Consider the following 14337-nt stretch of genomic DNA (forward strand, 5'->3'; position numbering starts at 1 on the left):
CAAATGTGTCTGGTCACGCTGTGACGTTTACCACAAGTTAATTAAAGGTGCACCTGTTTGAAATTTAATTAAATAAATGTTATTTAGCTATAAAACTTGTAAGAGTAATGTCTAAACTTTTTGTTTAATGCCAAGTTAATAATTCAGTTCATCTATATTAGCTAAATTGTGATGTTGATCTAAAAACTAAAAAACAATGAGAAAATTTTGGTCACGCTGTGACATTTTATATTTTCTTGCATGAACAAGAGGCTAATATATCCACCCTAACTTTTTTTTCTTGTTTCTTGTAGCACCTATTATGAGCTAACAAAATAGAAAATTATTTGAGCTAACAAAATAGCAAAAAAAAAAAATTTTATATCTATTTAATAATAAAATATTGACGGCTAAAGACAAAAAAAAAGACGGTTGTCACGCTGTGACGGTCGTGGAATTGCTCTGTTGTAAAATTGATGTTATTGTGATGTTGTTATAGTGATGTTATTATAGTGATGTTGTTATTGTTATTTTGTTTTTGTTAAGCTGTTATTGTTATGTTATCATGATGTTATTATAGCGATGTTGTTATAATGATGTTATTGTTATTTTATCAAAATATATTTTGTTTTATTAATAGTTATTTAAACTATAAATAACAAACATTTTTAATTTTGATAAAAAATTTTAGTATTGATTTATGGCCAGTATGGTAGTATTTGTAGAAAGGGGAATAATGAGGATAAAGTTTTCTTGTACAACACCACAATTTTTTATCATAACAATGAGTTACAGTGTTTTAATCTATTATAAATAAGTTCTTCATTTTACAATTTTTTGCTTATATTTTTATTGTATAACAAGCCACAAGCGGCCCTTAAAATTATAGTCATTAAAAAACCATTGTAAATTTATAAATACTAATGAGAACTAATTCAAATATACAGATATATCTGGTATTGCTCACATCTTAATGTGTTCTGTATGATAAAATAACACTGTATTTATAAGTTTTTTGAATAAAAAATATTTTTAGTGGTGCCTTTAGACCCTTGAATATTTAATGGGTCTTTTATATTAATAAAAGAAAGTTTTTCAAAAGATGTCTTGTTGGGTCTCAAAAAAAGAAAAATTATATAAAAACTTAAAAAAAAAATACTTATTTAAAAAAGAAAAACATTGATTAAAAATTTTTTAATTAAAACTTTGTAAAAACACAAATTTTTTATTTTAAAAAAAGATTTTGTAGATAAATACATTTTGTAGGCAGTAAAATCTAAAATAATATTTAAAAAAAAAATATTTTGAAATTTTTATATAATTTTGCTTCATTTGAGACCCAACAAGACTAACTTTTGAAAAAAAAATTGTTAATATTATTAGGGACCCATTAAATGTTCAAGGGTCTTGAGGTACCCCAAAAAATATTTTTTATTCAAAAAACTTTAAAATCCAGTGTTAATTATCATATAGAACTCATTAAGGTGCTAGCTAAGTTTGAGTTATTGCGTAACGTTTGTTTTTACGCTAAAAATTTTCGCTATTAAAAGTTTTATAGAATTAATCCTAAAAAAAGTTTGAAAAGATTTATAAAAAAATACGTATTTATATAAACGTAATTTTGTGTAATGTAAACGTTATAATTAATTTGTTGCTTAATTTAATAAAGTAATAAGTAAACTTAATAATTTATGTATTTAAGATATTTACATAGTAATTGATGTATTTAATAATTTTTTATTTTTATTATACATTTTTATTACGTATTTAATTATGTATTTAATTACATTATATACATATATTTATGTAATAATTTATGTATTTAATAATTTACAAAGCATTTTGCATATATATAGTAATTTTTAAAAAACGTAATAATGTTTGATAGCACTTCTTTAATTTTTATCGGACAAGTCCGGCAAACTTGAGTCTCTACCGAACAATTTGTCTGGTAAAAAAAAATTTGTTATTTCGAGCCCTGCATATATATATATATATATATATATATATATATATATATATATATATATATATATACACACACATATCCTTTAAGAAAAAGGCTGCTACACACAGAATTGAATTGAACTCCATACCTTTTTTAAACAAGTTATTACTATTAAAGTCTTATTACTACTCTGTATATTATGTAAATTAATTGCTATATATGTTTTAAATAAATGTTATATATATGTTTTAAATAAATGTTATATATATGTTTTAAATAAATGTTATATATATGTTTTAAATAAATGTTATATATATGTTTTAAATAAAGTTTTTAATCATTTTGAATAAAGATTCGTATCACTGGAAGAGTGGAAAAAATATCAAAAGAAGAATCAACAGAGTATTTTCATTCAAGACCATTTGCCAGTCAAATCGGAGCTCTTGTTAGCTGCAATCAATCTTCAGCTATTCCGTCAGAACATGTATTATTTTTTAATTATAATATTTTTATATTTTATCATAAGACTAATATATGTGACTAATTAAAATGTTTTAAATTAACAGATAGTAATCTAAATAAATTTAAATATTTTAAACAATAACAGAGTTTTAAAAAGTTTAATAAAAAAGTTTGATAAAATCTGATTTATCAGATTATTTGAATCATTTAATAAATCTATAATATTAAACTATTTTTCATATTAACTATTTATATTAAACTGTTTTTTCATATTTTTTGATTGTATTATGGCTATTATGTATTTTAGATATTGGTAAAAATTATCATAAAATTTTTTTATGTTAAACAGTTTTGTCATAAAATTGTTGTCATAAAGAATTTTCATGTTAAAGAGTTATGTCATATAGAATTGTTGCATGCAAGTGTGTTTGGTCCAATAAAACCTATGAAGGGTTTTTTTACAAAATAATGCCTAATTTACCATTAAACTTTAACACATCCGTGCTGATTAGGGTTATAACATTTTCAAAATTTTAATGTAGTTCCAATCAATTGAAAATGTATCAATTTCTAGTTACTCCCAAAAATTAAACTGTGAGTTATTTTAGATTCTGTAAGTTTAAGATCTAATATATATATCTAAAGTTTACCAACATCATTTTAAAAGAGAATTACAAACATTTATGAAATGTAAAGAGTATGAAAAATATTCTGATGTTTGGATAATAAACACTAAATGTGTGTAACTAAAGAGCTATCAGTTTACTTGATGGCTTAACAAAAATACCCAAAGAAATGACAATTAAAAGATTTGATTTTTTTTTCAAAATGAAAAATCTGTCAGGTTTGAAGTGGAAGTGAATGAATTGAAATGTTGGAAAAGTTATGTAACAGATGTCTTTTTTTTTTTTTTTTTAAATAAGAATAAAGGATGAGTATGAAAACTTTTTGAAATATTCTAAGGAATATTTCAAATGAGATTTTTAATTCAAAAAAATCAAATTTTTTGAATATTAAATTGATACTATTAACAGATAGCCTCTCATGGTTGGGAATTGAAGATGAACAATTTCATGAAAACATAAAAATCATAAAAAATTGGTTATGCAACAATTGTTCAAGTAAAAGTGGAAAACCAAAGGATTATGATTATTGTAATTTATTTTTTAATCTTGATATCGCAAAATATTGTTACACAAAAAAACTCATGCAGTTCATGCAATTATCTTTCATCCAGAAAAAAACATTTTGTAAATGCAATTCATTTTAGCGAAGCTGCATTCAATAAATTTAGTAAATAAACATATTCAGAAACTTTTGAAAATGATAATTATGTCTGTGATTATACTGACATAATAATAATGGAATAATACAATATGAATTTATTTATACAGATATTGAGCAACAACACTATAATTTAAGTTCCTCTAAATTACAAAAGTTTGCAAACATGGTATTGCTATCTCTATATTCACTCAACATGTAATAATAAATCAAAAATATGCTGTCACCTTTTAAATATTGTCTATTTTAAGTTAATATGCACACCTATTTTGTTTTTGTGCTATTTCAAGATAAATGTGACCTGCTTGTAAATTAATTTGTGGAGCTCAAATCACACAGAACTATTAAGAAATATTTGAGTGATTGGAAATTTTTTAGTTTTTTGTTTTTTTCAAATTTTCTGAGTTTTGCATATTTGACCATTTTTTTCAAAATAAAAAACAATTTGTGGGTTGGGTTCAAAAGCATTTTGCATTCTACATTAGTGACCCCAAGTACATGAATTTGTAACCAAAGAGCATCGCGTGGATGTGATAATCCTAATAACTAGAACTAGGTGGCCATCAGTGGTCATGTATTTCATCTAAAATGCTAAGTTTGTCAAGAAAAAACAAAAAAAGGAACAGTTAAAAAAATTTTATCCAACTTTAAATAATTATTTTTCACATGCGACCATGGTTATGTGACAACTTAAAATCTGAACAAACTTTGAAAATAAATCTTGAACAGAGCTATCAATTGTTTTAATTTAAAATTTACAATAACAAGAATTTTGTGTTTACAAAAAAAAATTTACTTGTTTATCAGTACAATTTAGTAAAGAAGGGCAACTCTTGTTAAAGTACTCTCCCTAAGTCCCTATGTATGCAATTTTGGTCTATTTTTTTCTCACAAAACTTCAATTTCTTAGATTTTCAGCTTATTAATTATCTGCATACACCTTTTAATATCAGTTCAAAAATCCTCAGATCGGATGCAAGTTCAGGCACATTTGCAGAGTTTTGTCTCTTGGTACATTCATTATTTGTACCTTTTAGGTAAACATGCACTTTGTTTGAACAATGTACGGCAGCTTGATCAGACCAGAACATAATTTTGTTTTTTTATGAACGCTGTTGATAAACTTTATTAATTTAACCAGACATTTAAAAAAGTACAAATTCTTGTTGACTGCTTTGCTCAATAGAGTGATGTAATGTTTTCTCAGACAAGGCTAGTAATAATAAATTTTAGCTCATGAGCTAGAACTTATTACTTCCTTTTGAGTTTGAACTTATTAGGTGTTGCATCAGGATCAGAAGTATAATATCCTGTGTTGCCAGTGAAAATTTGACTTGATATCAATGATCACAATTTTTTTTCTGAAAAAAACAATTTTTGGCAGTTAGGACTTTATATACCATAAATTTATGTATACATTTGTATACTATTTATTAAATACTGGCACACACACAGATATATATATATATATATATATATATATATATATATATATATATATATATATATATATATATATATATGTATATATATCTTATACTGCTAATTTAGGTGAGCAGTGTGACGTCATACTGAAATAGCCTGCTGCTAGGGGCTTCAGTACATACATCGACTGACAAATAGCCTGACTCGCAGTGGAGTGCTGCTACATCAACTGAGGGTTTGGGTTGGAGCAGCAATCTTTTCATTCATTATTCTTCGATTTCTTCTTTTTCTAAAAATGCCATATCAATTTAGATAAGCAAAAAAGTAAGCAACTGCTCACATAAATATGTTATAGTAGATAATATATATATATATATAATATATATATATTTATATATATATATATATATATATATATATATATATATATATATATATATATATATATACACTTATATATATATACACATATACACTTATAACTTAAAAGTGGTTGCTTGCATCCTTGTCAGGAGTGAATGAGTTTAGTATACATATATATATATATATATATATATATATATATATATATATATATATACAGTACTGGAATTATTATTATGGATTTTTGGAATTTTGACCAAATTCCATTAATCAAGGCATCCAAAAAGGTGTTCAGTGGTTGATTATACATTTTGTTATAATTATATACATATGTGAAGTAAAGGGACTATTTTATTTTTGAATAAAATCCATTTAGATCTGTTTTTTCATTTTAGGGTTATAATAGTGCACTGTTGCTAAAATATACCCGTAAATTCTGAAATATATTAATTTGAATTCGCGTCACTTTCTTTTTACTCTCTGTGGTGTATGGTGTACCTGGTATGTACTTGGACTCTTGGACAAATATTAGGTTTCAGTTCTGAACAAATAAAAAAGAAACTTTTAAGCAAAATATTTGACATTTTTATGCATACATAATGTAGATATATATGAATATAAACATATATGTTTGCTATTTATTTAGATGCTGGATACAATATCTTTGCTTATTCTTAAATACTTTTGTATTTATATGGTGTAGTAATTGTCGAAAGAGAAGATGATGATTAGACAAAAAAAGGAGCTATAATCTTAAACAGAGATTAGAAAAAATGTTGTATTAAACAAAGTTTGTCAGAGAAGATTAAAGTGGTTTGGGTATCAACATGTAGAGAGGTAGTAACTTCAGGAGAAAATGGTAGAAGTAAAAAACAAACTTGGAGAGAGTGAATTATGTATGGTATGAACAAGCTTTAGTTAAGGAAAAATGCCCTTTTTTTATTTTATAGAAACAGTATAAAAAGGGAAGGCTAAAGCTTGATACAACCTACAACCTTTCTATATAAGTTTTCAAAACAAAAATACAAAAGTACAACTTTTAAAAAATTTTGTTTTAAAGAAAAATTTTGACGAGTTGTTAACTTTCACTAATTATTTGCATCATTTTATTTATCAAAGTCTATTTAGCAATGCTTGTAGTTTCGGTTATTATGGCTAAATATTTAGCCATAACAATTTGTCTTATTTTTACATTTAAGTATATTTTAAAAACTCTAAAAAAGATGTTGTTGTTATGGTGCTGTTGTACATTTACTTTATATTGTATACAAAACTTTATTTTGCAGAGAACTTTTTGCAGAGGTTTTTGAAAATGATATGAATAAATAAAATCAAGGTATATCTTGGCTTCACGTAAAATGATTCAAATATCTTCAGATGGGTTTAATTTTTAATTTTGATGACCGGTAAAAAGACAAGCTTAATGAGTTTGCAGCACTAATAACAATTGGCACGTCTGTCCATATTTCACGAAAACTTTTCATCAATTAATAAATCTGAGTGGAAGAAAAATGAGGAAGAAAATTAAAAGTGATGTGGAAATTTCTGGATGAATGTTTTTCAAGAGAAAATATCTATAAAAATATATTTGAAATAAAGATGTGAGACTTTGTAGTGGTCATTGTTGATGTGAGTATCAAACCCCTTGTGAACAAGCAGTAAAAATTATTCCCAGGTATTTAAAGTTTATTGAACACTTAAAATGTTTACTGAGCTTAAAGCACCCTCATGAAAAGTTTAAAATTTTAAAAGATTAAAAGATTCTTTGTTTTTAAAATTAAGTTTAATTTATATAGGAAAATTTAAACCATTTTTTAAAAGGTTTTCAATTTTATAAACCAATGGTGCCATTTTTATTTGATGTTTTAAAAATTATATTAGTTCACATTCCTAATATGTTTTTATTAAATGATGAATTGGAAAGTTCAAATTAAAATGATAAATAAAGCTAACTCTATTAAACTCAATGTTATAAAAAAGAGAAGATGCAACTAATATAGGTTTGTCTGCAAATATGGAATTTCGAAAATACATAAGATTATCAACATCAAAAGCAATTTTGAAATTTTACAAATATGTATGCATATTTTTATCTTCACTTGTAAATTGCATGTTAGAAAAATCATTTAAAAAATATCTTCTTGTCAGATGTTCAACTTGTCTTGATTTAATTTAGCTGATAGCAGTGAACTAGAGCATTGAAAGTTATTCTAAGTTATTACAAAATTCTCTGGATATCTAAAATTAAAGGTTGGGGATGAAGCCAGTGAAGAGTATTTTCAATTTATAATAAACTTTCTTTGTAAATATGGCATATATATTTTTGTTTTTATCATTCAAAAAATATAAAGGCAGCTTGAGCATTTTTTTTTTTGCTTAGCATAAACCTACAAATTCTTTAGAATTTCTTCAGAATGTCTGCATTTTTTTGGTTTAGTTGTCACATGGTCAGGCTGCCATTGAACATATATTTAAAGTAAAATAGGTTGAATATTTAAACAAAAACTCTCTAATTGTTTTAAGAAATTTTGTAGCCGCCATGTATATTTTTATAAATTGAAAAAAAAAAAAATAAGTAGATATTCTGAAGCATCAAAAAGTCACTAGTTTTTATGAAGTTCATTGAATTGTTTTTAATAAGTACAGAAGCCCCTCCAATTATTGAAGTTCATCCAAGTGTTTTTAATAATATTTACTTCAGTTAAGTACAGATTTACTATAAGTACAAAAGCCCCTATTGTGTTTTTAACAATAATTTAAAGTCTTTATTATAAGTATGTTTATTTCAGATCAATGGAGAGAGGCGTATATAACAACTTTATTGTGTAAATTTGTGTAAGCGAGTTAAAAGTGAGTAATTACTATACTATACTAGTACATTGTCAAGTAATAAATAAGTTCAGTATTGTGCAAGTCTCAGGTAACAGGTTGAAAACAAATTTGTTAAACCTGCTCAATATAGTTTTGTTAAACAAATGGAAAATATTTTTACTAGATTTTCTACTAAATAGTTTAGGTTTATTTTTTTATCTCTATTACTATTATCTCTTTATTTCTCAGTCAATCAGGCGTATATTAAAAAAAGTGTTTTTAGAAAGAAAAAATTTTTTTTTGCAAATAATTCTTTTTATAGTTGTTTTTTATATTTGAATGTATAACCAATCCTATATATTATTCTTGCAGTACCTTGAAGAACGAAGAAAAAAATTGACAGAAGAATTTAGTGGAAAAGTTGTTCCAAAACCAGATAACTGGTGAGTGTTTCGATTCATAAATGTATTTGACAAACGATAGGCAAACAATATAGCGGTTTTAAATGATATAAAAATCTTTTAACCTTTCATAATAGGGGGTAACAAAGGTTTGTGAATTTTTTACAAAATTTGATAAATTTATATCAATTAACTTTTGCGTTTTCACACCCACAATTATATATACTGTAACAAATTACAAATATGTTTTGTGAGTTCTGTGTCCCAGAAGCACTCACAAATTTATGTTTTTTCCAAAAGCACTCACAATTTCATGTTTATTTAGTTTGTTGTATACAAAGTAGCATCCAAAAGTAAATACTTTTGGACAGCTTTTTTGTTTTTTGGACAGCTTTTTAGTTTATTTTCTCATTAAGTTAACTTTTTTTAAATGAAATTTTTTATAAGTATGTCAAATTATACTACAATTGTAAAAAAAAAAATAATAATATTTGGGAATAATTACTCAAATTTTTAATAAAAGAATGAAAATGATTGTTTTAAAAGTAAATGGTCAAACTAAATTCCAATTACTTTTAAAACTTATTTTTTTTAAACTAATTTTTCTGAACACATTTTTTATTTTTGTAATTCACCTTTCTAAGGCGGAGAAGGCCACTACAAATGAGGAGGCTACTTTTGGTTATAACCCTCTCTCAGCTCTATTACTCCAAACGTGAACCTTAACGAACAAGGCGGCTGCGCATAGAAACAAGTTGAGCGCAGTACTACCAGGGGCGTGATGGGAATCAAACTCGAAACCTCTTGCTTATGAAACAAGCGCTCTACCACTACACCGCTACTGTATTATTTTAAATAAAAACATACCATAAACAACCTTTTTGGTTGTCGTTTTATTCAAAAAAATCATAAAATATGACTGAAATTTGCAACAGAGCATTTAAATTGGAAAGCACTGCAATGAAAAAAAATATTATAGAGTGATGAGTCAACATTTATTATGTTTAGCTCTAGTGGTATTAAATATGTTCTATGTTCAGTAGGTCACCGAAATGATGTTAAGCACTAAGTTCACACTGTGAAGCATAGTGGTGGCTCAGTAAATGTTTGGTCGTGTTTAAGCCATGATGCAGTAGGTCCAATTTTAAGTTCAAGCCAATATGGACAAAAATGTGTATAAAGGAATAATCAAGGACATAATGCTGCTACATGCAATGAACAAAATGTTGCATGATTGGACTTTCCAACATGGCAACGATCTGAAGCGCACATCCAGAATAATTAGTGGTCTCAAGCCAACTAATCAAAAGGATTTATTTGAGTTGATTAAATGCACTTAGGAGGAAATACCAATAAATTTAATAATTAATTTGGTTGGTTCAATGCCACGTAAATGCAGTATCGTCATTGAGGCAAAAGGTTTTTCAACCAAATACTAGCATTATTTACAGATTATAAACTGTATGCAGAGGTGGAAGTTAACAAATTACATTTACTCACCTTACTGTAATTGAGTAGTTATTTTGTGAATTTCTACTTTTTAGGTATTTTTTTAAATGTGTACTTTTACTTAAGTATATTTTTTCTAAAGTATTGTACTTCGCTACATTTGAAATCATATGTTACTGAGTAAAAAAATTTATTATGTATTGTTTAATTTCACAAATACTATGGTTTAATCTTTTAGTTGATAAAAAATAGCGCCTGTTTTATAACTTTGTTCCTTATTGTTTTCATTAACGTTTTAAATGAAGTTATGAAGACATCAAACACGTGCACCGCTAACATTTTGAATTTATAATCATTCTTTAATCGTTCTTATTAAAATTTAAAAAAAAATTGAAATTGAAGTTTTACAATGTTTACATTTTGTACATTAAACTATGCACAAAATGTAAACATAGTAAAGTACAAGTACTGTAAAAAACATGCAAACAAGAAGTTGTTATTTTCAATTAATTATATAATTATAGTTATTTATATAATTATGCCTTATTTTAGCAAGATGGAAGAAATAACATGCTTTAACTGATGAAATAAATATTATATAATGACATATTTTAAAATTGTATAATTTGTATTAATAAACGCACACTTCAAAAATATCAGTTAAATATAATAGTTCTAAATATATATAGTTTTATTTTTTGTTTTTTTGGGTTTTGCTCACTTTAATAAAGATGACACTTTTAAATTGTTTTGAAAAATGAATTTGAATTGCAACCAACTTCTTTTGAAGCAAACCCATGGACATTTTTAAGCAACCACTTTGACTTCAAGTGCAAGAAAGGCAACAGCTGCAGTGTAAACTGTGTTTGCCCAAGTTGACTGAAATAGCAGCATATAGAAACTCTACCTCAAACCTCCATAAACATGTTGAGGTAATTTAATACTAATTGTACGCAGGAAAAGGTTGACAAGCTCATGATCCAATTTATTTGTGACAATCTTCATCCATATTTTTTGGTTGAACGACCTGCTTTTAAAAAACTTTTATATGCACTAAATCTGCATTGCAAAGTTATATCCAGACCATCTTTTCGGATCAGAATTGATGATGCTGCCATTCAGTTAAAGAAGACTCTGCTGTTAATCCTCAGTAAAGTCGAGTATGTTACAACAACTACTGATTGCTGGTCTGCACACCACCAAAGTTTCATAGGGGTGATAGGTCATTAGATTGATGAGAAAACCGTGGAAAGGAGATCCGCCGCACTTGCTTGCCAGAGATTGAAGGGGTCACACACCTTTGATGTCCTGGCAGGCACTCTTGATATATTCATTCTAAGTACAGAATAAGGGGAAAAGTGGTGAGAACCACAATAGACAACGACTCAAACTTTATCAAAGCATTTAGTGTTTATAGTGAGAAAAGCCAAAATCAGGAAGCAGAGTCGGAATCAGAACAAGATTCTTGCCAAGAGTCCAAATCTGAGTACCTTGACACATTTAACATCCTGGAAACGGACAGTGGTCATGAGTACCAGCTTCCTCCACATCAAAGTTGTGCATGCCACTTGTTAAATTTAGTCGCCACAACTGATGCTGCCTCGGCAGAAAGAAAAATTACACAAAAGGCTATCATGAGCTGCCTTTTGGAAATGCCAATCAATGTGGAACAAGACAGGTTGGTCATACTTGGCAGCAGAAACTGTTGAAGAGAAATACAAGCTCCAGCTCATCAGGCCAAATCAGACTAGGTGGAACTCGTCATACATGGCTGTTGAGAGAATCTTAAGGATCATACAAGAAAAAGGCCCCAATGCTATCAGAATTGTGTGTGAAGAATTCAAAGTAAAAATGTGAGTTTTTTATATAATTTGATCAGCGTAATCAAATAAGTATAAAGTAATACTGATTAAAATAATTACTTGAAGTTCCTCTTATCATATTTTTTAAATATTTATTCCGCACCTCTTTGTGCAAGAAATGTCTATAAATTTGCATTTGTTGTGGGTCCTTTTTATATCATAGTTTTTATATCATAGTTTTTATATCATAGTTTTTATGTCATAGTTTTTATGTCATAGTTTTTATGTCATAGTTTTTATGTCATAGTTTTTATGTCATAGTTTTTATGTCATAGTTTTTATATCATAGATGTCATAGTTTTTATGTCATAGTTTTTATGTCATAGTTTTTATATCATAGATGTCATAGTTTTTATGTCATAGTTTTTATATCATAGTTTTTATGTCATAGTTTTTATGTCATAGTTTTTATGTCATAGTTTTTATGTCATAGTTTTTATGTCATAGTTTTTATGTCATAGTTTTCATGTCATAGTTTTTATGTCATAGTTTTCATGTCATAGTTTTTATGTCATAGTTTTTATGTCATAGTTTTTATGTCATTTCTCTTAAACTGAACACTGGTTTTTCTGCCTCTGCTGCCTGTGAGCGTCTATTCAGCGGTGCTGGGCTCTTATTCACTGCAAAGCGGGCAAGAATAAAATCGGCCAATTTTGAAAACTAACTGCTTCACAAACTTATCAAAAAGTTTATAGTTTAAATTTATACATAAAAGAATAGACTACGTTATTTTTGTTTTATTATTCAACAGCTTTGTTATCTGACAGGCTGTTAAAAAGTAACTTTTACTTTGAGTACATTTTTAATTAGCTACTTTTTACTTTTACTTGAGTAAATTTTTCGACTGGTAACTTTTAGTTGTATTATAGTAAAATTTCACTAAAGTAACTACTTATACTGGAGTACAATTTTTTTTTACTTTTTCCACCTCTGAAACTTTATGTAACTAAATGTAACATTATATATAACAGAAAGCATCATAAAAATATCCTAAAAGTTTATCACTTATTGTGTCAATATTGTTTTGAAAGGACGTATTTAGTTAGTCCAATTACTTTTAAGTCAATCATTTTCACTCTTAATAAAATTTTGAGTTATCACTCCCAAATTTAAATTTTTGTTTTGTTTTTCATAATGGTAGTATAATATGATATACTTATAAGAAATTTAATTTTATAAATTTAACTTAATGAGAAAATATTACAAATAGCTGTTTGTTCAATTACATTTGAACGCTACTGTAATTTGTTGCAATATACAAAAATAATAAAACGTTTGCATAAAAATTAATTTAAAGTTACTACGAAATTTTAAAGTCTTGATGGTATACTTTTGTACAATTTAAACAAGATTCAAATATAAATTTATGCGATAAAATCTCTAACTTGTGCGAACTAACACGCTCAAAATTTGTTAAGAAACACTCTTGCAAATGTTTTTTAAAAGTTTCATAAACTTATTATTTAAAATTTTTTTTATTTAAAAATTTTTATTTTTTATTGGCTCTATTTTATTTTATTGTATTGCACATATAGGGGTGGTTATTTGTTGACACCAAAAGATTTTGAGTTTTGGTGTGGTGGTTCAGGTCGTATTCATGACCGGATTAAATTTGTTCAGTCATCAAATTATGAACATCAACAAACTGGAGAAAATGGATGGTCATATGTTCGACTATCACCTTAAATACGTAGCTTAAATTTACTTTCGATTAGTGCTTTTAACAGATGACAAAGTTATATATAAATAAAGCTATGTTTTTTATTATTGTCAAAGTTACTTTTAGATCAAATTTTTAAAAAAGTTATCTCCATTATAACTTCGAATTACTATTGTAATGTTTTTAATTAGATTAAAACAAGAAATATCAATTAAAAGTGTTTTTGATTGTAATTTTCATAAGATGAGTATATTAATGTTTTTCATAAGAAGAATAGATAATAAGTTTATAGTATTATATGGATACTAGTGATGTACCGATAGCACTTTTTTGGCCGATACCGATGGATGGGAAAAGGCCGATACCGATACCGATGAATTAACTAATTATTAAAATTTTGAAAATATAATTTTCAAAATTTTAATAATTAGTTAATTATAATTATCGTGTAATCTTTTTCATGGAATCAGTACTGGTAAACAAATACTTGGACTCAAATTAGAGTCAAACCATTATTTATCATTAGAAAAACTCAGTTTAAAAAATATACATTTTTTAGTTTTTTTTACTATGAAAAGTAAACTTTCAAAAAATAAATACAATTTTCGAGAACCCTTTTTATTTCATTTTTTAAAAGAAAATGGTACTATCATAAGCAGTTTACTTGGAAGTCTTTATTAATTTAATAGTAAT

General features: G+C 26.3%; 1 protein-coding gene across 1 annotated transcript in view; it reads left to right on the plus strand.

Annotated features, from left to right (window-relative positions):
* LOC100202407 (pyridoxine/pyridoxamine 5'-phosphate oxidase) overlaps positions 1-13861 on the plus strand; it is a 31486-nt gene extending 17625 nt beyond the window's left edge. The window contains exons 6-8 of the mRNA XM_065809196.1: positions 2280-2411; positions 8645-8715; positions 13520-13861. Of these exons, the coding sequence (XP_065665268.1) occupies positions 2280-2411; positions 8645-8715; positions 13520-13670 (354 nt within the window). The 3' untranslated portion in view covers positions 13671-13861. The remainder of the gene's footprint in view (positions 1-2279; positions 2412-8644; positions 8716-13519) is intronic.
* Positions 13862-14337: the final 476 nt, after the last annotated feature.

The sequence above is a fragment of the Hydra vulgaris genome, chromosome 11 (genome assembly GCF_038396675.1).
Source record: "Hydra vulgaris chromosome 11, alternate assembly HydraT2T_AEP".
NCBI lineage: Eukaryota > Metazoa > Cnidaria > Hydrozoa > Anthoathecata > Hydridae > Hydra > Hydra vulgaris.